The sequence below is a fragment of the Psammomys obesus genome, unplaced genomic scaffold (assembly GCF_907164565.1).
Source record: "Psammomys obesus unplaced genomic scaffold, mPsaObe1.curated_primary_1811, whole genome shotgun sequence".
Taxonomy (NCBI): domain Eukaryota; kingdom Metazoa; phylum Chordata; class Mammalia; order Rodentia; family Muridae; genus Psammomys; species Psammomys obesus.
Genome location: NW_026585587.1, coordinates 8,047,311 through 8,071,402, shown reverse-complemented (window position 1 = coordinate 8,071,402; position 24,092 = coordinate 8,047,311). Strand labels below are relative to the sequence as shown.

Genomic DNA, 24,092 nt, shown 5'->3' with positions numbered 1-24,092 from the left:
CATATGTTTGAATATCTGGGCCCCAGTTGGTCATTGGTAGCTTAGAGCTCACATCTTGAGCTCTGAGCTGCTGCTGCTCCAGCCATCTACTGCCATGCCTCTGCTCCACCATCAAAGACTCTAACCCCCTGGAACCCTAGGCACAATTAAACTCTTTAAGTTGCCTTGATTGTAGTGTTTTATCACAGGAATAGGAAATAACCAGTATACCTGTTCTGTTGAGGCAAGAAGGCAAGGTTACTGAAATGAGCATGATATTGGTTAAAAACAAAAAAAGCCAAAAAAACAAGGTAACATGTTGAATGAAGGTTGGAAGAATGGAAGGTTGGGAGCAGGAGCCTTGGATAGGGTGTTTTGAGTTAAAGACCTGAAGCATAAAATTATGCTTCAAAGAAAAGTCCAAAGAAAAGAGGAACTGGGAGAGCAACCAGCTAAAGGTAGTTGTGGGGCAAGACAGGTTCTGAGGGTCAAGAGTCCTTGTGTGACTTCCTAAGAAGTCCATTTCTTTTCACCACAGACGAAGTAAAGGTAGGCCCAAAAGACAGTTTCATCCGAGTCCAGCTTGGTGAACTGATCAGTATTGGGCACTGGAAAGCTGGCAGCATGTGACACCTCAATGGGGTGACATTGCTAGAGTCCCCTTTGTCAGTCAACCTTCTACCACCTATGTAGTCTGGGCACCCTTGATGTACAGCCCCTGACTAGGACAGGATTATATACAACTGGAGGCAGAGAGTATAGAGGTCGGGGTGGAGGCCACAGAGCCAAAGAAGATCATGAAGAGACAGCCTAATCCTGGAAGGCTAGACATGGGATATACTCTCTGCTGCTCGAGTTATATACACAGGAACATCCTTGATTACCTAGAGTCAGTTGTTTAAGAAACAAGAAAAGGTCTTCAGAAGACTTGAACAGGTTAAAAAGCTTGATATGTCGAGTATTTGACCTAGGAATTGGCTTAAGTAGAGAAATAAGTTGTTCAAAAGCAAACATTCCAATTGCTCAGCATTGAGCTGTAAGATAGGCACAGTGATGGGCAAGGTGAATTTTATACGGCAGGTTTTCAAATGCCCATTAGGTGGCAGAAAAACCTCTAAATCAAGGGTGAGCTAGAAGTCTTCCCACCAACCTCAGCCTTGCTAAAGCTGTGTATGTCTAGTGAATGAATGCAGAGCACTGTTGTTACAAAGAACAGACCAGTATTTTCTTCAGAGTCAACAGCTATCATCAGTCTGTAATATGCAGAGAACAAGCTATCTGGAGCAGGCTGTATGTGTGGGTTGGCTTCATTTAGAAAGAGATGTTTTTGGGTGGTCTTAAGGGGAATGAGTTCACTACAACCAGACTGTTAAGCATTACTTAAACCTTTCCAATTAAAGCTTTTTAGTTTGCAATGAAACTGAAGGGAGCAGTGTTGGCTACTCATGCCTACTCAAGCTGCAGGGAAAGGTTTCCCCAGCTGCAGACTCCCTTTGTAAAATCTGTACACTTTGTAAACTTTGTAAACCCTCAAGGCCAGAAAGTGGCCAGGCCCTTGCCTGAGGAGCTCCCACAGACAAGCCCTTCGTCCAGACCTCTCTGTCATAATAGAGCTTCTAGCCTCTGTAACTGTGACAAAGGCCATCCAGCCCCTCAATAGGGCCCCTCTCCAGATTATTCTAATTTGAAGTGAAAAGTCTGAAGAAAAAGCCACCAAGCTCAGGACTTGAAATCCGACCAGTCCTCACCCTGGAAATCTCTGCCTTAGAAAGCTCTATTGCCTAAGAAATCCTATGTAAAGGTTGCATCTGCTTAATTCCTGGCTGTCCTCTCCCAGGACCAGTGGCAGCCAACCCTGGATTTGTCCCTCCATACCCTGGACCCTCCCAATAAATCTTTTATGAGATTTACTTCCTCATGTGACTCTTAAGAAGTGGAATGAGGCTTCAGCTCCTCAGCTTCTCAGCTCAGCTGGGGAAACCCAGCTTCCACTGTGATACCTTCTCCCCTCAGAGCTGTGTGGTTCCTGGGCTCCGTCCCAGGACAGCCTTCTATCCAAGCAGGAAGGCCAATGGGCAGGACTCAGAAGTAAAAGGTAAGCAACCTTCTTATAAAATAATGCACAGAACATTCTAGAACTGGCCTTATTCCCACAAATCTTTGATTTTGAAAGTTACTTCTTTTCCCTCTCATGACACACAGGGCCTCACGTTTGCCTGCAAGTTGGGATCACCTGGGCAGCTCCACAGACTACAGGTGCCTGGGTCCCTCTTGCCAGAGGTTGGGATCTACTAAGTGGCCTGTAGAGCATCTATTGGAACTTTTCTCAAGACCCCGGACAATTCTAATATAAAGTGTAGTTTGGAAGCCACCAGGTTTGGTCAATGCTGACTATGTAAATATAGCAAACCTTCCCACAACTCAAATATGTCCCACCCTGAAAGACAAACACAAGAACTGTTGGCCTTCCTGTCCAGATGGGAAGGTGTCCTGAGACGTGGGAGCCCAAGAACCACACAGCTCTGAGAGGAAGCCTCCTCAGCAGAAGCACTACAGCCCCCAGGTATCCCAGGTATCCCCAGCGGGGAAGAGGAGCTCAGGGGCTTCAGCCTCACTCCTTCATTGCTTCTTGGCTTCTTCCATGAGAGTCACAACAGACAGAAAATCTCGTAAAAGAGATCTATTAGGAGGGTCCAGGGTGAAAGGACGAGTCCGGGAGTGGCAGCCTCTGCTCTTGGGAGAAGACAGCAGAGAACTGAGCAGACACAGCCTTCATATTGGATTTCTTAGAGGATGGAGCTTTCTAGGGCAGCGATTTCCAGGGTGCGGATTGGTGGAGTTTCAAGCCCTGAGCTTGAGGGAGCTCAGGGGTTGGTGGGGTTTCCTGTTCAGGGATTGGTAGCTTTCTGTTCAGACTTTTCAGCTCAAATTAACATAATCTTGGAAGGGTCCTATTAAGGGACTGAAGATGACCCTTGTGACAGTTACAGAGGCTGGAAGCTCTGTTATGACAGGTCTGGGGGAAGGGCCTGGCTGCTGGAGCTTCTTGGGTTGGGGTGGGAAGTGGGCACTTTCTGGCCTTGAGTATTGTCTGTTCTCATATTTGAAGACTATGTCTTTTTTTTCCCATCATGGAAAACTGATAAGCTGTTGCCTCCAGCGCTCCCTGTTCAGGGCTTCCAAAACTCTCATTAGACATTACTTGTGCTTTCTTACCTGTGTTTTCTAGCTCATAACTTATGTTTTATGTAAAACGTGTATACATTTTATTTCAGACTCTGAGAGCTTCTGTGTATTTCTTCACCAATTTAAACTTATATCTGAGCGTTCCTGTGTGGATTGTGTACTTTATAGAATGTCTATCTAGTCCCTTTTCAGGCTGACCTGTTCTGTGGGTGTTATAGTTTTCTTTGTCTTTTTGAACAGCAGACACAGACATACTAATTTTAAAGTTACCATTTGTATTCATCAGGGCTCTCTAGAGTAACAGGACTTTAGGATGAAGATAGATGATAGATAGATAGATAGATAGATAGATAGATAGATAGATAGATAGGTAGATAAATGGATGGATACATAGATAGGGGATTTATTGGCTTGATTTATGGGCTGCAGGCTAGCTAATCCCACAATAGCTGTCTGTGAATGGAAGGGCCAGGGACCCCACAGTTACTTAGTCCATGAGGCTGGATGTCACAACTGGTCTTCAGTATGTGACAGAAACCTGAAGAAGCAGGCTCCAATGCCAGTGAAGGAATGGACTTGCTAGCAAGGAAAGTGCAAGCAGGCAAACAGAGTTTCTGTGTGTCTGGAACAAAAAGGAAAATTATCCAAATCAGCTAAGTCTCCTATATTTGCTGATATAATCTTAAAATATATTAAATCTTAAAATATATTTAAAAAATAAGTGTGCTTACAGCATTGGTGCCTGCTAGATGCACTACTAAGGTAATGATCAATATTTAATAGTAGCTAGTTTTTATTAAAGACTATTTTCTAAGAATTGTTCTACCTTATGTCCTCACACTGACTATATAAGCTTGGTACTGTATCGTACTATATTATTATTATTAAATAGATGAGCATATCATGGCATGGATATAGTAAGTAATAAGACTTTAAACATCGGTATCCTGGCATCAAAGCTTTCCAGTTTTGTTGAGATGTTATTTAGTTATAATAAAATTACAGGCAGCAAGATGGCTCAGTGTGCTTGTCGCCAAACCTGACTACCCAAGTTCCACCTCTAGGACCTACGACATGGAAGGACAGCACCAGTTCCTAAAGTTCTCTGACTTCCACATTCAATACCATGATGTAGCTGCCAACTGCACCCCAACCCCAAGCCCCCACAAAGCAATGTTTAAGAAATTACGTAATAACATTAACTTCCATGTCACATTGATGAATTTTCATAAATGTATGCAGTCAGGTAACTCTTGCTAGATTATGACGTGTATAGGAACATTTCCATATAAGAAGTCCTCTCTGGTCTCTGTTGTTATTCTTTCTCTTCCCTAATCTTCACTCCTGGCAAACGCTGAACTATTCCTAAAACACCACATAAATAGAATCGCACCGTGCAATGAGTGGCTTCTTCCACTTAACATAATGCTCTAGACCGTCATACGGTACTATAAGTGTTAATTGTTTGTCACGTTGAGTTATGGAGTAGCATTTCATCAACTGGATAAACCACCTTTTGTTTGTCTCACTAGATGATGTTTTGACTTGCTTTTGAGAGATACACATATTCACTGCATATGTTAGAAAGACTTTTTAAAATTACTTTTGGATAGCTATCAAAAGAAGGAATTGTAAGAGTAAGTGGTAAATGTGTGGTTAATGTTTAAGGAAACCACCACAGGGTTTTCTGAGGTGTTTGGGGAGACTTAATTTGCCTCACTGATTGAGAGGTTTCAGTCAGAGGTCACCTGGGCCTTTGGTGGCACAGCACACCATGGTGGGGACATTTGGCAGGGAATCCTGGTCATTCACAGTCAGTAGGAAGCAAAGAAGAGAGGGGAAGGCTGTCCCTTCCCACGTGCACCCTGAATGACCCTATCACCACTCTAGAGGCAGTGGGGCCTGGGAAGATGGAGCCACTAAAGGAGGTGGGCTAAAGTCTCCCGCCATAACCAACTTATTCAGAGCATCAATTTATACTCTGAGGGTTAAGAAGAGTCATATAAGTGTACATTCAAAAGGATAGGCTGTGCACGGTGGACAAGCCCACATGGCATAGAGACAACAACACCCAGGTGTAATGAATAATCTGAAGTAAGTTCACTCTTATCCGTTACACCTTGGAGGAGTACGAAAACATTGCAAGAACAATTCCAGAGGTCACAAGACTTATTTTCTTGGAGGTTTTGTTTTGTTTTTTTAAAGCACTCAAAATTGTCCTTGCACAACTCCATTCTTGGACCATGTTCCAATATGACCTTGGTTCCTTCCACCAGACCCCTCCTCCTAAAAGTCCTACCATTTTGTAGTAGCACCAAAGGCTGAGGCCCACACTTGAAATACTTGGGCCTTTAGGGAATATTCTAGATCTAAACTATAGCACCTTCTCACTCGGCATACATGAGTTCTCCAGTTGTTTCATGCACTACCCAACAGCTGGAATTGTTAGTCATATTAAATCTTACCCACGCTGGTGGGCATATTATCACATCTTATCAGGCTTCAATGTGCAATTAAATGATTAATGACATGAGCATCTTTGTGTGTGTGTGTTTGCTATCTATGACTCATCTCTGGTAGTTTGCTAAAGTCTTTTGGCCATGTGAGAGTGATCTTTTACCTATTGAATTATAGTAACTCTACATATTCTGAGCATTACTTCTTTACTGAAACAGGCTTTGCAAGTATTTTCTTCGGTCTGTGCACAGTCTGTGCTTGTAAACGCTCCCTGTATTGACTCTCAGTACAAACTGGAATGATTTTGATGCTTTGATGGTCAATGGCTCCCTCCTACTGGCAGTTGTGGGGGCTACAGTGATGAAAACATCAGGCAAGCATGCTGAAACATTTTTGTCCAAACATCCCATAACCACCTTTTTACTAATTAATCTCTTCTATTCTGATAGAGACTAAACATTCCTCTCAGATGTGAAGAATTGAGATTGCTGATATCATTACCTCTGAACTCCATCTTTACCTTGATTGAAAACAACTAGAAACCTCCAGCTCTGTAAAAACACTGCCCTGGGCAACTTGTCTTAAGGCATCTTGTTTTTAAGTAACTGGGGAATCCCTTGTGAAGGAAGACAATTTCCAGCAGTCGCAATCAGAAATGAGTGGATGTTACAAAAATTCTACTCCTAAAAGGATCATCCACTTTGCTGATGGAGACACCATGGAAGAATATAGCACTGAGGAAGAAGAAGAAAGAGAGGATCAGAACTCAACATATGACATTGTAAGCTCATTGTATCACTCTCAATGGGAGGGTGGGGATAAATGACAGATTGAGCTAGATAAATTATATAGAACATATGGTTTTATATTAAGCTTTTGGTCTTCATGCTTGCTCTTTAGATCACATCTAGCTGGCAGATAGGTACTGGCTAGTTAGTTTTCTCACTGATAAGAGAGAAAATTAAACATTATAATGCATTTTGAAATCTATGTAAGATTCTCCAGTCGCGACTCCTGATACTATTTTTTTAAAATGTTATCACAGTTATTTATTTGGTACGGTTGAGAGTACACATGTCGTGGCGTCCATGGTGTGCCAGAAGACATCCTGTGGGAGTTAGTTCTTTCTCCCACCGTGTGGGGCCTGGGCGCTGACCTCGGTTTGCCAGGCCTGGTGGCGCATGCCTCTGCCCACTCATTAATGATCCTAAATTGATTTCTCTCTATTTTTCAGTCTAAAATTTCATGGGAATCGTACCTCTGGTTTTGGGCAGGACGAGTCACTCGCAATTCAATTTCTAGTAGGTACCGCTAAGGTTTGAGTTTTCCTTTTTTTCTTTCTGTACTATGTATTAATTGATTCCCCGAGTTTCACCAAGACAGATGAAACTTCCAGCTGTTCCGTGCACTTCCTAGGATTCAGAAATGCCAACCTGATCACTTCTAAGTCTGTGTTATCTGTCTCAAAGACATGGAGCCTCACCCCTCCAGGCAGATCCATCTATCTGCCTTCTGCTTTTCACTCTACAATGTATTATCTATGAAAAGGATGGGATTGTCCCTCCCATGAAACTTGAACACCCTGGCCTTCCACCATGGTGGAAAACATGCATTCTTTGAAGGCTCAAGCCATCTGACTGGGTATCTCCATTACTTTCAGTTTTAGTGTGACTGAAAGACTCACTTCCTGATTGTTGTCATGGAACCCAAGCCAATCCGACTCTCACACTCTCTTCAGGTCTACTCTGTAAGTCAGTTTCCTGCGCCACCCCATCCTCAGACCCCATACTGTTCTTACGATGGCAGCTGTGAAAAGGAACTGCAGTTCTAGGCACATTTGCTGATCCACCCTCTTCACTGAAGATGGAACTGCGTGAGAACAGAGATGGTTAGCACATCTTTTACTTATGGTGGCCCAAATTTTATTCTTTGAAAGTTCCTGCCATCATTTTAGTTACTACTCTCAGAGCTGTGCAAAACCAATCCACACTCTTCTTTCATGGGTCAAAGATTCAAACAGTGGAAGCCAAGAGTCAATCCTTCTTGAGTTTATTCTTATCTCCACAAACCTCCAGGGTTAAAGAAAAGCACATACGGCACAGTTTGAAGCTCCCTCATCACGGTTGCTCACTATAAACATGAGTTGTCTTGGCCCTGCCCACAGATGAAATAAATGGCCTGCATGATTTCTTATAGCGCCTAGAATCTGACTTTGTTTTACTTTCATTTTTTTTTCTTCTGAACTCAATTGGCAAATGTCTTATGACTCATTCCTTCCATTGTGCCTGCTTGTGAATGTGATCGTGAGGAAAAAAAAATTACTTTTTAGTTGAGTATTCTGAGAAAATACAAAATGTGGCTTTTATAAACTCATCTCTACTCATCCATTAAAAAAGCATTACTGACTTCCTACTGCATGCCCTGCACTGAGCCAGACGCTCCAACACAAAGACAAATGGCGATGTTTTCATGGGATTCAATTTCCAATGAACAATATAGACCAGCAAACGCGCCCAGAACTGTAATTTTCAGGTTAGGAACAACCCAGGTACTAGAGACAGGGAGATGGGAAAACTGACGTAAAGAGAAGACCCCAAGAGAGCCATGAAGATCTGACTAGCTGAGACAAGCTTGGGGATCACAACAGTGATCAGGGAGTCTAGGCTATCCTAAAAGCATGGGGCGATTCGGTCAGTTGGACTGAAGCAGTGGTGGGGGACAACATACGTCTTCCACACTGGTGGAGTGACAGTCCCATAGAAGTCCCACTGGGGGTCCAAATCCAACCCTGATCATAACACACTGACATGAAAAAAAGTAGCTTCCTATGCTTTAGTTAGAAAAGGTTGATGTGGTCTGGAAGGAAGGAGCCATTAGAACTTAGGTTTCCTGCCGGAGCTCCAGGTCAAGTAAAAGATACAAAAGTCTGTGTGATGAGAACATGGAGGAACCATCTGCACTGGTTTTCAGGCAGGGCTTTGACTTGGGATGGTAACATTTTTCTGGGCATGGTGGTGCAGTGTAAAATGAGCTTTGTTTATTCGCCTGTTTCAATTGTCGTCTGGGAGGTTTACTGCCTCCTTTTGCTAACTTGGGCCTAGTCCTGGAAGCTTCTAGCCTCTGTACAATCTAACCCAGGCCTAGAATGTTTTCAGCCTCTGAGGCTTACTGCTTAATAGCACAACCTATCTTGTTCTTTCTGAGCTCAAAGCTGGCTGGTTCAACTCACCTGCTCTGGCTCAAACTCCTTTCCCAGCTGACTTATTCAATCTGGCTTCTCTCTTGGCCTATGAATTGTTCTGCTTGGCACCAAATAGTAGCAATCTCTTCTAATCTACTGGCTTCTTCTCATTCTCTGGCTTGTTCCATCTTTACCTGTGTTCTTTCTCTGTAACCTGTCTTTCTATTACTGTCCTAGTAAAACTGCCTCCTCTCTCTCTCTCTCTCTCTCTCTCTCTCTCTCTCTCTCTGCATTGCCCCTTAAGTAGCTTCCCTTTCCTCTCTCTCTTCGTGAGAGTTGGGCATATCCAATTCTGTCAAATCTTTCTCTGATTCATCACCTTTTCTGCTACTCAATTAGACATTACTTTAAAATATGGGTGCTTCCTTCTACAAACTAACTGTATCTTTATTATTTGGGATTAAAGGCAAGTACCACCATGCCTGGACCTAAGCTTTTCTTTACCTGAAACTTGCTTTATATCAGGCTAGCCTTGAACTAAGATCTGCTTGCATTTGTTTCCTGGATTAAAGCCATGTTGTTATTCCAGTTAGATCGCCTGTGCGATCTAGAAGGTCTTTGGATGTTATCTCTGTTCTGAATTAAAATTCCTCACAGTGCATGCCGTGGGTCCTGGCTATTCTAGAGGCTCATCGTGGTATAATGGGCCATTTGCAAACAAGTTTAGACTCTTAGCATCTTGGCTAGTCATTGAATTCAGCTCCCCGAGTGCTTGTTCTTCCTTCCAGCTTGTAAATTCCTTGGTGAAAGATTTGCTGCCTTCTTTGGTCTTACTGAACCCAAGCGCCAGGATGTGCTAAATGAGTATCGCAGAGCACACAGTGAGGTAGGTGAAGTCCTGTTGGGGGCGCCAGGGGCTCTGAGACAAGACAGGTAGTTTGCCAGTTACATTTCTGCTTGCTCTGACTGAGCACTGGCAGAAACAGATCAAGGAAGGTGGGCTCATTTAGATTCACAGGCTGATAGACTCATGATAGCAGGGAAGGCTTGGTGGCCTGCAGCCCATACCTGTGGGAGTGTGAGGCTGTTTACATCTAGGTGAATCAGGAAATAGAGAAGGAACAGGAAGCTGGCTGATTACCCAGCATCCCGATTCCTTCTTCTAGCTAGGCTTTTCATCCCTACGTCCCCAAATATCCACCATCTCCTGAAACAGCACTGCCTGCTGGAGACGCAGAATTCAGATACATGAGCCTCTGGGAGATACCCAGATGGCAACCGTATGGAGGAATGTTTGTTACCTGGAGATCAAGCCCCCGATTGCACTAAGCCCCCACGGGCAGGCTGGCTCGCGTCCCCATGCCTCCGTTCTGCAGCAGCCCTTAGTGTCTCCTCATCCATGAAGCCAGGATTTCATAATTGAGCAGCCAAAACGTGGACTGTGAAGCTCTAAGGTGAAGCTACTTACACAGGTGTCTCTACGAGTCGGAGTTCAGAAATACTTGGTTGTTCTATGAAACTTTTCTCTTTTCCTCCAACCAGGACGGTGACAAGGGAAGTGAAGGGCGCGGATCAAAGGCCCAGGATGCTGAGGTTTCTAATGAAAAGCGTCACCTGAGAGCTGGCGGCCAACAGTATGGAGCCATTGCTCCCAGAGGAGGCCCGGCGGCAGAGTCCAGCTCATAATGGACAGCAGAGGCTCCCTCTGCATCCTAAGCTTTGTCTATTGGTTACCATGGCAACAGCACAATAGGCAACACTTCCTAATTTGATCTGGTTCTAAGCCCATGAATGAATGTTCAAGAATTCAAGGGTTAGATGTAACCAGAAAAGTGATTTTAGATACTTTCACAATATAACAATTTAATTTTAAGTCCCAGTGATAAAATTCTGTCAGCCCTGACTTCGCCCAACAGCAGTGTCTTATGGAACTTTGGGTCTGGAGGTTTTGACTGACATTTCTTATGATGGTTCTAGGGCCCAGTTTAAAAAAATAAAACAGACAGCAATCTAAATTTCATATATAATTTCCCCTTAAACATATGTATTTCCATACATACAGCTATCTGAATTGGTTGGGGCTTATTTTACAGTTGGCGACTGCACCATTCCATTACCTCTTTAAAGATCATTATCAGAGTCTTGGAGAGTTCCATTAGAAAAGCAATAATTGAGAGCTAGAAGTGTGTGTCTTCACTTCCTTCCTGTTGCTGTGATAAAGTCCTTTGACAAAGGCAGCGTAGGGGTGAAGACATTTATTTCAGCGCACAGCTCCAGGGCACAGTCCATTACAGCTGGGAGGTCCCAAGCAGCAGGAGCCTGAGGGAACTAACTGGTCACATGACGTGCTCAGAGAGAGCAGGGCAATGGAGGCCTGCGTGCCAGTGCTCCGCCAGCCCTTTCCTTTCCATTAGTCCAGGAACCAGCCCATGGAAACGGTAGCAACCACCTTCAAGATGGGTCTTCTCCCCTTGTTAGGCAGGTTAAAAGCATCTCCCACAGACACGCCCACTGGGCACCCTAATCTACAATTCCTCATGGAGACTCCCTTCCACGGGTGATTCTTGATTGTGTCAGGCTAATGGTTAAAACTAGGCACAGCGTTTTAAACAGACTTTTTAAAGGATTAATTTACGTATATGGGGACTTTGTGTGCACATACATCGGGCACCAGAAGATAGCGTCATACAGTCTTGAGCTGCCATGTGGGTGCTGGGAATTGAACTCAGGACCCTCGGAAGAGCACTAAGTGCTCTTAACCACTGAGCCATCTCGCCAGCTCCCTTAAACAGATTTTTAAAGTTCATTGTCAATGAATTTTTCAAACATTGGAAAGAAAGGTTGGGGATGTTAAACAGGAAAACGCTTGCCTAGGACAGGCCTTGAGTTTAATTTTTGACACTAAAAAAACAAACAAACAAACAAACAAATACACAAACAAACAAAAAATCAAACCCCAAATCCTAAAACATCAGACATGGAAATCCTAGTACTCCTAAGTTTAATTTTACCTCTTCAATTAGCTATGTGATTTGAGGTGTCTAGATATATGATCTATGGTCCCCTGCTTTGGAAAATACACGTGGCATCTATGTCCTTGTGGACTATTATTAAACAACATGAGATAATGTATGTGAAAACACCTTGAAACTATAAACATTCATTGTTCACACTTAACTAATGGCTACTATAGACAGTCGCCTTGTCCATAGTCACTCCAACATCCATGCCTACTGGACATGGCATCCCGGCCAGATGTAGCCACATGAATGACACACCACTCTTACATGGAGCAAGGGAACCATGCAGCAGAACCTGGGAAACTTGCAGGTTCATGAGCCACACGGACACAATGTGATTAAAATAAGATCCCCGAGAGAAGCAGGAAGCTGGAGTTCATTTGGTATGAAGTCAAGGACAGAGTGGGAGTGGAAGGTGTAGTTAGTTGGATATGCCAGCATAAGATCAGTCACAAACAGATGGTTCCAAAGTCTTAGTTCCTGAAGCAGTCAGTGACTTCTTTTTCACAGGGATTCCATTGTCAGTGCTGCTGCCTACCCTGACAGTCAGTCTGTTCCCGCTGCTTTTGCTTCTCCCCCTAAAGCACATCATCATATAGTTATAATTAGCTGTAGGTGGGAGGTGACCCTTAAAGAGCCTAGAAAGGGAATCACTTTATTTTGGTAGCACAGATGGGGGTGATGGGGTCAGTGAATTAATATGATCCTTTCTTGTTTCACCTTTGCTGTCTCTATGACCCCTATGTAACTTACTTAACTTCAATGTTTCCATGTCTAAAACAGTTTTGAACTAGCTTATATAACAATAAGGTATTTCACAGGCTCTAAGGTCAGATAAGTCTCAACAGTGTCTAGAACAAGCTGAGAAGAAACTGCCAAAGCAGGTGCTCCCCACCCCCACCCCCAGCTGTTCTGCCCTGGAGACACAAGAACACTCTAACATTTTTCTAACTCCTCTGATCAGTGACTGGTGTTCTGGACCCCTGCCCCAACTCCAAGCATAGAGGAAAATAGCCCCTGTGTCAATCCCTAATTCAGTTCCTGTGGCCAAGGAGGTAGAGACATATCATAGTAACATAGTTGTGGAGCCTTTTTCTCAAAGAAGGTGATTCTCAGGAAAAGGGACTAAAATGATCTCAGCAGATAACACTGTGAATAGTTCTTGTGACAATCAAGGGAAACCTCTCAGCCATAATTAGGCACTAAAGTCACTGTCGATGATAATGTTTAATATTTGTAATGTCTTGAGTTGACTGGGCCCAGGTTAAAGACCATCTGTGATGTAGTTTCAGGGAAGTCAGCCCTTGAATGCAGTTCAGGGGAGAGGGAGGGAGAGGGGCATCATAGAATTCCATAAAAGGCCTGAGGGGAATAATGTGTCCAGGATGATGATTTTTTTTTCTCCTTTTTGCTGCCTTCCTGCTTGAGCTTAGAACCTTATTTCTTCTTCTGTTTCTATGCTCTTGGCCTGGGTCTTGGTTCACTCACTGCTCATCCCAGGCCACTCTCAGCCCTAGTCCTGGGGCTTAGGTCACTGCTCACCCCACCCCCACCCCATTCTCAGGCTTTTGGACTCAGAGTGATTTGTTTTGCCACCAAATTTCTTGAATTCTCAGGATGTAGGTGGCAAACTGTGGGGTTTCTTGGCTTCTGTGATCAGGTGAGGCTTTCCCCCTTAATCTATTTAATTCCCCATAATACCTACCTACCATATATCCATCCCATAGGTTCCATTTAGCTGGAGAAACTGATTACTAGACAGTTGAGTGAGGATCATCCTTTCGTTGTTTGGATGGTTTGCCCTCACTACGCAGTCTTAGTTCTTTATCTGGTGTGCTCTGTTAGTTCAGTTTCAAGGTGAAGTAACTGAGTGTTTGTGGTATAGCTCAAGGGGCTACATCTCCCACATCTCACAGTTAAGCACCAGTCACAACAGCCTCAGGTGTCAGGTCAAAGCAAAAATCCATGCTTGGTTTATTCACTCTTCTTTCAGAACAAGCTCTGGTGGTTTGTTGTGTTTTTTGTTGCTGTTGTTTTGTTTTGTTTTTCTTTTCTAATAAAACTATTCACTTACCAAATCAACACTTGTTGATGGTTCTAGGAAACTAGGCTTTGGTGGTTTGAATGAGAATAGTCCTTATAAAACTATATGTTTGAATAGAATACTTGGTCCCTAGTTGGTAGAACTGTTTGGGAAGGCTTAGGCGGTGTGGCGGAGAAGTGTTGGAGGAGAAGTGTCACTGGGGGCAGGTTTTGAGGTTTAAAAGGCCCACTCCATTCCCAATACGCTCTCCCTCCCCTCCTTCTCCCTCTTCTTCCGTCTGTCCCTCTGTGCCTCCCTCCCTTTCCCTCTCCTTCCTTCTGTCCCTCCCTCCCTCTCCCTCTCCTTCTCTCTGTCCCCCTGTCCTTTCCTCTCTTTCCATCTCCTTCCCTCTCTCCCTTTCTCCCTCCTCTTCCTCTCTCACTGCCTCTAGGTTGTGTCTCAGGATATACACTCTCAACTATTGCTGCTGCCATGCCTCCGTTCTGCTGTCATGAACTTAAACCCTCTGAAACTGTAAGCCAATTAAACACATTTTTTCGTAAGTTATCTTGATTATGGTGTTTTATTGTAGCAGTAGAAAGGTAACTGAGACATAAACCAGAATATGATGCATGGAGAAGCAAATTCTGTCCAGCAAACATTACATGCACCACCTAGCTTTCTTTTCTATGGGAAGAGCGGGGAGTGCTTTCCCTGGTGGTCAGCGAGCAGTTGCAAATCAGGTGAACCGTGAGACTGATATGACTTCTCTCCCTCTCTCCCCAAAGCCAGCTGCTATGTTGTGAGGACGCTCAGGCAGTACAGTGGGCTCGGTGTCAAAACCACAACCTCAGGGTGACAGTTCAGGGATGGGGCCCCAGAAATGATTAGGCCTTTACAGTGGGTCCCTCTTGGAGGAGATGTGTGCCTGTACAAGAGGGCAGAGTTAGCCAGTTATGTGTCTACCGTGTGGATTTTTTCAGATACTGACCATGCTGATACCGAGATATTTCTGGCTCCCAGAACTGTGAGGAGTAAATTTCTGGTGTTTATAAGTCTCCTGTATTAATCTAAATTTAAATGACTTTCTGATTATTGGTATTTTAGATTATTTATCCACATATTTTATTGTGTGTAACTTAGGTAAATTGAGGTTAATTTGCTAATGATTGCGATGCCTAAACCTTAACCTTCAGAGTAATGATTCAGAAGTGTAAGATGATCAGAGAAGCTCTTTGATGGATGCACACAGGCATCTATCCTTTATCACCAACATAAATCATTTAAGTGCCTTTCCCTGAATGAGCAATCCTGCCAAGAAGAGCTGAGCCTTTTCATCTTTGCAGGTTGCTTGGGTGACGATGCCCTTCAATTATCCCCATAAAATTTTCTATCCCCTGCCAAATTGCGCCACTTCCAACCGTAAGATATAATTACTTTTATACCAGCGGCAGAGCGAAGCCAGGCATTTTTAACCATTAACCATTTTTGTCCCCATGCACCTTACAGGGTTTTGTCACGAGCTAGGAAACTTAGCAGGCACCTTTTTCAGCAAGAGATGGAGAAGCCGTGAAGCTCTTTGGGGAAACAACTTGTCTTTTACCTTGAGAATGAGAGGGGAAGAGGGCTGTCCTGTTAGATCTTGATTATACACGTGGCCAGTATTTTCATTAGAAAAAAATTACTTGAAAGGAAATGGATATCATTTTTCTAGAACAGGTATTTTTATCTGTTTTCTTCAAGGCTGCATTCAGGCTAGTAATGGAATCAAAATTTTATTCAGAATTGGGTAAATTTCTGTAGAAAATGTTGTCTCATATTGAATATTCATGATAGTTTTTTGTTACAGTGAAGGAAACTTATTAGTCTCACCATCTGAATAAGATGTCATCTTCTCATAGGCGACTTGGCTCCTAAGAATATATTGATATTGGCTAAACCTTCGTCTTCAAACTGTAAGCAAACTGCTTTCTGAAATTGTATATAGAGCTATTGATGCAAATTTGGAGCAACTGTCTGAAATATCTACTTTCCTTATTGGCTGCTGTGACCGTTGGTTCATTGAGGCATCTTTCTTCTTGAAATGATCATCCTAAGTAGTCTAGGCTGGCCTTCTACTCAAGATCTTTCTCCCTCTGCTTCCTAAGTGGTGGGCCGCTAGGCCCTAGTCCCATGTATCTTGACAAAGATCCAGGACCCAGATTTTTTGGGTAATGATTTAGGTGGTACAGATATTCTACAGATAATGGCTAACTGTCTATAGTCAGTTAACTCTAAATAAAAGTAGTTACGTTCTGTAATCTAGGTGGGCCTCGGACAGTCAGTGGAGGTTTTTGAGGAGCAAAACTAAAGTTTGGGGGGGGAGGGAAAAAGCATGCAAGTGGACATGTTGTCATATTGCCCTCTAAATATTTCCGTGTGTGCTTTCAGGTTACCTTTGTGCTCAGCCTTGGTTAGGAGGGCTGCCTCTTTGCAGTGGGCATAAGCTAATGAAGAGACTCACAACTAGTCAAAATGCTGAGAAGTTACCATTGAGCACTCAGCCCTAAATATGATAGCCATAGCTTTTCCTGTTTTCAGGACTCAGAATATCATGGAAGAGGTGGCAGAGGAACGCAAAGGCAGGAGACTGCAGAGTGATGCTGTCTTCAAGACAGGACCTGGGTATTACACTCCCGAACTAACTAACTAAACTGTGGCTACCAGCACAAGACCTGTACAAGATCAAACCTGTTCGTGTTCTCGAATGGATGGGGAGATGCCTGCGAGTCCACCACTATCCAAGGAGCTGCTGTAGCAATGGGGAATGGCTGTTCTTCAGGGGTGGCCCCTAATTAAACCAAGTGGGTCATAGTGAAAATAGGAGGGGGCATTTTTAGAAACAGAGGGTCCAGAGGGAGGTATAGGAGAGGGATAAGAAAGGGTAATGGGGTTTAGGTATGATCAAAATAATTGTATGGAAAAAAGATGAACTGTATGACGAAACTAACTCGCTGTCTAGACTTTAGACTTGCCAGGCCAGTGAGTACATGAGCCAGTGCCTCCAAATAAATCCCTTTGAGTCTGTTGCCCTGGAGAACCCTGATGGATATAGCTGGCATTCGACAGGCATCAGGAAGTCTCCACTACCATATTTAGTGAGCTACTACACCAGCCAGTTGGCCTGTATTCCTACAAGGTAACATGCAGAACAGCTCTCTGCTCTGTTTCATGTTGTTTCATATAACTTAAATCTATGAGCATGCTCATACTCTTCCAGTATTACGCAGGACCCTTTATCTTGGCTCCCTTTGGTTCACCGAATGACGTCAAAGACGCTAATATTTATGAAGAAACTTCTAGGTCTGTGATCACTCTGCTCACAGATCAACTGCAAGTGTGTAGAAGTCAGTATGAATTTCAAATTCCCTGTCCAGCTTCCTTTGGGACAGTGAGTACATAGATAAAAGACAGGCCCAGGAATTCTCACCAGAGACTACAAGTGAATGCTTGGAATGTGGAAGGGAAAATGTCTTGGAGTGTAAAGGAAATGTCTGGTGAATATTCAGGAGACTTAGATTTTAATTCCAGTGTCTTAGTTTGAATGGCTTGTTCTGAAAAGGGCTAAGGAGGACAAACCTCTTGGAGCAGAGTGATGTTAACTGCAATGCTGTGTGACACACTATTCAAAACTTTATTAAAACGGAGTGGCATGGTTCTAGTGATTTTATTTACTCTGAGTAGGAAATATTTTTTTTCTGGGAAAAGAAATATGAAGTGTGCCCAATAAATGACTTAGATGGAAGTGGGTTTCGTTTCTCTGGAACATGCTTTCTTCAGGGAACTTAGCAATCGCCATCAACAGCAAGTGCAGCCAGCAGTCTCCTCCAAACTGCTGCACCCCGAAGTCTTTCTCTCAGTTTGTCTGCTCCAAGCCACCACCCCATCAGTCTCTCTGGTCTCTCCACACGGCTGCACCCCACATGCTGTGCCTTCTCTCTCTGGCTCTCAAACTCATATCCTCAGAGCCCTAGATCACACCCCTCTTCGTGCTGCACATGGAAGGCTGTTACCAACTGGCAAAAGCCTTGCCCTGCGTGAGACAGTTAACAACTGTGGACAAACAATAGCCCAACTAAAACCCCACACTTGGGATTAAAAAAAAAACATATTTTTATAATATAACTGAGTTTTTAAAGAAACCCAAACTTCCATTACAGGTTTCCTGTCCGCTTGTCCCCATATTGTTTGCAACTAGTTGTGACCTTTTGGTAGACAGGTTGGATGGAATGACTGGGAGAAGATTCAGTGCCTCACCAAACTTGGGGATTTGAAGGGGCTTTTGGCATGCCGTGGAAGACACAGGGAAAGACAGAACAGTCTGGTGAAGACTGCATAGGCCACCTTTATAGACACCATAAGCCTAGAGATAGGTAAACGCTGGCTAAGGAGCCACTGTGTAAATTCTAGCCCCGACTCTGCTAAGAGTGCATGTGATTTTGGAAAAGTCATTTAATTCCTCTGAGATTAGATATCTAATGTTTATTTCTTTGCCATCTGTGTCTTCTTCTGGGTATTAAACACATTTTCTATAAAAAGGAGAGTCTCTGAAACGTAAGTCTTTTGGAGGAGTTTGGTTAAACAAAATGAAAAATGCTTAATCCTTCACACATTAATGTGTACTGGCAAGCTGCAAAAAGCAGATAAACTACACAGTTCTTTCCAGAAGGATCTGGGATGACATGAGCTGTGCACGGAGTATCTCAAGAAGGAAGTCTGCTTTGAGAAGCCCTAAGCTATTCAGTTTATGAGCTATACTTTATATCTAATATTTTCATTGTATAAAACAGAAGGATTGCTAGGAAATGGGCATTTTCCGGGTATACAAATGACATGCTGAACTAGCTTTTTTTCTTTTTCTTTTTACCAGGCTCTCTGGTGTGGGTTTCTCACTAATAGTGTCACCGGTCTTGGTGTCATGCAAGCCGGAAACTTCAGTACCTTTGGGACAAACTTGACTCTCAGCTGTCAATCTAGCCACTGCTAAATTCTGACAATTTATCCTTTACAATAGCAGAAAACTCATTTCAATGGACACCCCCCCACACACACATAACCTTTGTGCACGTGTGTGATGGACCCATGTCCCATTTCATGTGTGTGGATGTGAGAGGACAGCTTTGGATTCGGGTCCACTTTATTGAAACAGGGTCTCTTGATGTTCACTGCTGCATATTCCAGGCTAGCCGGCTCTACCCGCCCTCCTCTGTGGGAACCAGGATTACACTCACACAGTGCTGGGCCTGGCTTCACATGGGTTCTGGAGATCCAAACTCAGGCTGCCATGGCAAATGCTTTATCTACTGAGCCATCTCCCCAGCCCATGGACCCATTTTTTGATTGGAAGGCTTTTCTCAATTGTAAATCTAGCCAGATCACATCCCTTCTCGGTCATCTTCAAAGATCCCACATGATGACAGAACACAGTGGTAAGTTATTCACCATTATTTCTGGGTGATGCCTATCTCAGTGAGCCAGGTTCCTTGCTCCCTGAAAGTGGTCTTACATCATGACTTTTCATCTCTGCTTTTCTCCCCTTTGGATTGCTACCTCTTGTCTCTTCCCATTAAGACACTCACTTGCAGCAAAATATTATCATTCTAGACTCCATTCTCACGTACCTATTTGAAACCTTCACTTGCACCCTAATTTAGACACATCCTCCCCTTCTCTGTGCTTCACTTGTATGTCTCTTATCTAATATGTTCTGCCCGTTGTGATAATGATTTATTAAGTCGTGCTAATCATTCTTTAGATGATGGGTTTTTTCAACACAGGGATGGTGAATGGCCAGACTGGGCTTAAACACTCTGAAGATTCTTCAGTCATGTCTGGATGATACCAGAGCAAGGATACAAATACAACAATGTGCAAAGAAGCCAATGCTGTAACAAAAGAAAGAGCTTTATTGAAAATTAGCTGACCAGGAGATGGGAAGCAAATTCAATCTGCCTACACGGTTGGCTAGTGAATGGGGTTTTGAGGGCTGTTGAGAGTCAATGACTTCAACAGTATCTTTTAAGGATTTTACTATTCTAGACCTATGCTGTAGTCAGCATTTTTTTTCTTAGCTTCTGATTTTTAACAGAGGCCTCCCTTGTTCTGAGACTTGCAGCTCAGGGTCATCCTAAGATCAAACTTGGAGATACCTCCCAGGACATGCTATGTAAAACGCGTTATAAAGGAGGGACTTATTTTAACATGTATGCAAGAAGGAGCAGGGACTTAGCTTTGTTTTAATTAAGGCAACTCAAAGGAAGCAGAAAGCAGAGGACTTAACAGAGTCCAAGAAACAAAAGTATAAATGGCTGGTGGCTGGGCAGGAACTCACATCAACTGTGTGTGCCAGCCAGGATGGTTGAAGCTAGGATCCTGCCTTTCCATGGAGTCTTGAGGTGGCAGTCTTTTTTGATAGATTATTATATTCTCCAGAATGTCTCTCAGTGCCTGAGAGAAGCTTCTCAGTTATGAGATACAGAGTAACACTGGTAAACTCTTTTAGTAAAACACCTGTGAAGCAAGAGCTCGGTTTCTGGACCTCATTTGTTAATCAATTAATCCATCCATCCACCCATTCATTCATTCACTTATTTAATAAGTATTTCTTCTGTGCCAGGCAGTCACTAACCTAAATGCAGCAGACACCCAAAGCCCCTCATTCTTAGTTTCCTCAGTCAAGCTGTGTATCCCAAAGAAATCCCAGGGGAAGTCTACCCTCAGCCTCCCTCATTCATCCTGAGCTACCCTCCCAGAGTGGCCAGCAACTCCTGCCCAGGTGTTAAGCATTCTCTCATTTAAGATCTTTCATCTTCCTTAAAACCCAACATGAAAAGACACCTGTCCTTTGATCAAACCTCCAAAGCCTCACTTCCAGCCCCAACCATTAAGGCTGCAGAACAAGCCTGCACTAAGTACCACACAAAGCCTGGTGCATTTACTTGAGTATTATTTACCGTAACCTTCGTGAAGCATGCCAGAAATACACAGAAGTCCCCAGTGCTCAAGGCTGGGAAGATGCGGCAGGATGATAAATAAGCCTAGATGATGATTTCAATGGATGGTAATTTCTTGCTTCCGTGGAGACTCTACAAACACAGCTGTCAGAAGTGCATTGTGTAAATCAGATGCTAATTAAATTAAATTCCCACTAGAATCAAGGCAGCAAAGTATTTTGTCTTGTTTTCCTGCAAAGTGGGCCTCTCCATCAAAACAGCTGGGGCACCAGCATTTCAGGTACCTGGAAGCAACAGCTGCGGCCAAGACGAGTGCTTTCATAATTAAGTCAGGAAGAGGGAGGGAGATGCCATTCTTCATATGCTCAGTGATACTAGGAGTGCAAAGAGCTGGTGGCCCCAGAGCTGGACTGGGGTAAGGGGACTGGGTCCTGATGTCAGTTCTAGCGAGGCCATTTTACAGCTGGAAGCTACACTTCCTTGTATCCTTATATCCTTCTCCGTCTCCTTATTTCCTTCTGCTTGATATTGTTAAGAGCGATCTACTGTCAGGTGACATGTTGGTTCCTAGAATCCTGGAGGGTCCGAAGACACTCTTCATCCTTTAGTCTTTTTGAAGAATCAGGAGGTGAAACTCCAAGATCTTAGCATCTTCTGGGATTCAGGGTTTGGGCATTCCAAGTGTAAACTTTGATTTCTGTGCCATCAACTCTGCTTTTTAGTCCTCAGCCCTCCTGCTCTATTGAAGGAGCCAAATGCACATTCCTACCTCAGGCATCAGTTCTGAGAATGTAGCTAGAAATCAAAGGATTTGAAATAGTTCACAGACACAGATTTGCAAACATAATAAAATGCCCCCTAACTCATGTAGCAAACACAGAGACTGAAGAAGCTTGAATAAGTAAATCATTCACTGTGGGTTTTTAATTTATTCACCTTTACTTGATGAGCTGTTTTGCCAACCTTGTAGGATCATTCTTGAGATGTTTACTAAATATTCCTCCTGTACCAGGTTTTTATGCTGAGGGTCCCAACAAGAGAGGGTCTGCTATGAAGGGGCTTCTGTTTAACTGGAGAAGCAGATATATAAAAACAGATCAGCTAATGCAGATAGGTCAATATGGAATCATTGAAATAGGACATGCAAGGTAAGGAAGTTTCCTTTAAAAACAGGCAAAGTCAAATCATAAGTATTGAAAGTACTCTGGGGCTGGGGAGGTGGCTCAGTAGGTTTAGAGCACTTGCTGCCAAGATTGATAGTCAGAGTTAAATTTCCTGGACCCACAGTGGAAGGAGAGAACCAAATCCCGCAAGTGTCCTCTCATCTCCACTTGTGCACACATGCACACACACTAATAATTATAGGTCAATGTTTTAATTTTTTTTTAAGATTTAGTTTTTATTTATACAACATTCTGCCTTCACACCAGAAGAGGGCACCAGATCTCACTATAGATGGTTGTGAACCACCATGTGGTTGCTGGGAATTGAACTCAGGACCTTTGGAAGATCAGCCAGCCAGTGTTCTTAACCTCTGGTGTCATCTCTCCGGCCCCTTAAATTTTTAAAGCATTCTCTCTCCTTCACTCTTTCATCTGCCTCTAGAGTTGTTCTATACGTCATTCTCCACCAGTATCCTAATACTCTAAATCCAAGAGGAAGGTAATCTCGTGGTGTGTGAGTGTGTGTTTGCTTTGTACAAGATACATCTCAGCCAAATACAGAAATACCTTTCATGAATATTGCCTGATACAAATAATTGGTTAAAAATGTACAATGGTACAATAAGGAAAACCATGTATCTACAGAAGGGAATATAAGCTGGTGATAAAAACAGAGCAGAACAACCAAAAGCTCTGTGCGAGAAAAAGCCTGTACCTCAAACAGATTCTACTGAGTGAAAGGAGCTTTGAATAAAAGATATCATGCTGTATTTCACTGTGGGATTCAATTAGCATATGCTGCTCCAGGACGGCCCAGACTACCACGCTGGGGAAATCAGAACAGTGCTTGGCTCTGGGAAGCGGGACAAGAGAAAAACAGAAAGAATTGAGGGGGACAAGGTGCAAGGAAACTTTCAAGGGCGTGGCAATAATTTATACCTTGATAGCAGTTTTGATCACACGGTTTTATGTACTGGGCTACACAATGCACAATTAAAATGTGTGCATCTCAGAGGCTAGGGAGAGCCCAGCCTGTGAGGTACTTGTCTTGCAAGGACAAGGACGTGAGTTATATGATCAGACTCTATGGGGTTTTTGTTTGTTTGTTTGTTTGTTTTTAAGCTGGGAATTGTGGTGTGCTTGGGAAGGATAAAGACAGATAGGTCCCTGGAGTTCACCACCCATTATTCAGTGAATTCCATGTCCCAGCAAGAAACCCTATCTTAAAAGGAAGAAGCAAGTGGATTGCCCCAGAGGAATGACATCCAAGTCTGTCCTCTGACCTCCACACATACCATGTATACACACATACAATAAACATACACTTTGTGAATTTTTTGAATACAATGCTTACTGCAAATGAAATACGAGCTTTAATTAATGACCCACACATTGAAATACTTAAGGGGAAATGCAGTGGTGCCTGGAATTTATTTTAACTGCATAAGAACTATGTGATTGATGGGCAGAGGGATGAATACATGGCTAGAGATATGATGTAGCAAGTACAGTAAAATATTAATTATGGCTCAGCTGGGAGGCATAAGTGTACTCCCTGAACTGCTCTTTCATCTTGGTGGTATTGCTGGATAAAATTTGGGGGTGGAAAAGCAATTTGATGTCTCTAAATTACTGGGTATGGCACCTGCTTGCTGTACTCTCTGGGGATGGTGCCTTTTTCTGAGATTTTGGGGTAATACCCAGCACCTGGGAACCCATAAGACAGTGGCTCCTAGCTGCAGGGGCAATGAAAGACCCCTTGGGAGTTTCTGAAAAATCCACATGTCTGAACACATGAGGAGAGGGAGCCTTGTTGTATGCGTCGAGAGCAGCAGCTCTCAACCTGTGAGTTGCGACCCCACAGGGGTCACATATCAAATATTCACATTACAACTCATAACTGTAGAAAAAGTGCAGTTATGAAGTAGCGATGACATAATGTCATGGTTGGGGGCCACCACAACATGAGGAACTGTATGAAGGGTCACAGCGTTAGGAAGGCTGAGAACTGCTGCTCTGGAGGCGTCTCCTCAGGGACACCTTACATGAGCTTCTGCTATGCTCTTCTGCCACAAGGAAATGAAATTTCCT

The 24,092-nt window shown here is 43.4% G+C and overlaps 1 protein-coding gene across 2 annotated transcripts; it reads left to right on the top strand.

Moving 5' to 3' along the window:
• The first annotated feature begins 2,241 nt into the window (after nucleotides 1–2,241).
• On the top strand, nucleotides 2,242–10,797 carry Fam177b (family with sequence similarity 177 member B). Of its 2 annotated transcripts, none has more exons than XM_055609804.1 (5): nucleotides 2,242–2,542; nucleotides 6,072–6,403; nucleotides 6,857–6,923; nucleotides 9,592–9,689; nucleotides 10,346–10,797. In XM_055609804.1, the coding sequence occupies exons 2-5, from the start codon at nucleotides 6,278–6,280 to the stop codon at nucleotides 10,487–10,489; spliced, it is 435 nt and encodes a 144-aa protein (XP_055465779.1). In that variant the 5' UTR covers nucleotides 2,242–2,542; nucleotides 6,072–6,277; the 3' UTR covers nucleotides 10,490–10,797. The 2 variants fall into 2 exon arrangements, with proteins under 2 accessions (XP_055465779.1, XP_055465786.1); XM_055609811.1 differs by having other exon boundaries at nucleotides 2,242–2,802.
• The last annotated feature ends 13,295 nt before the right edge of the window (nucleotides 10,798–24,092 follow it).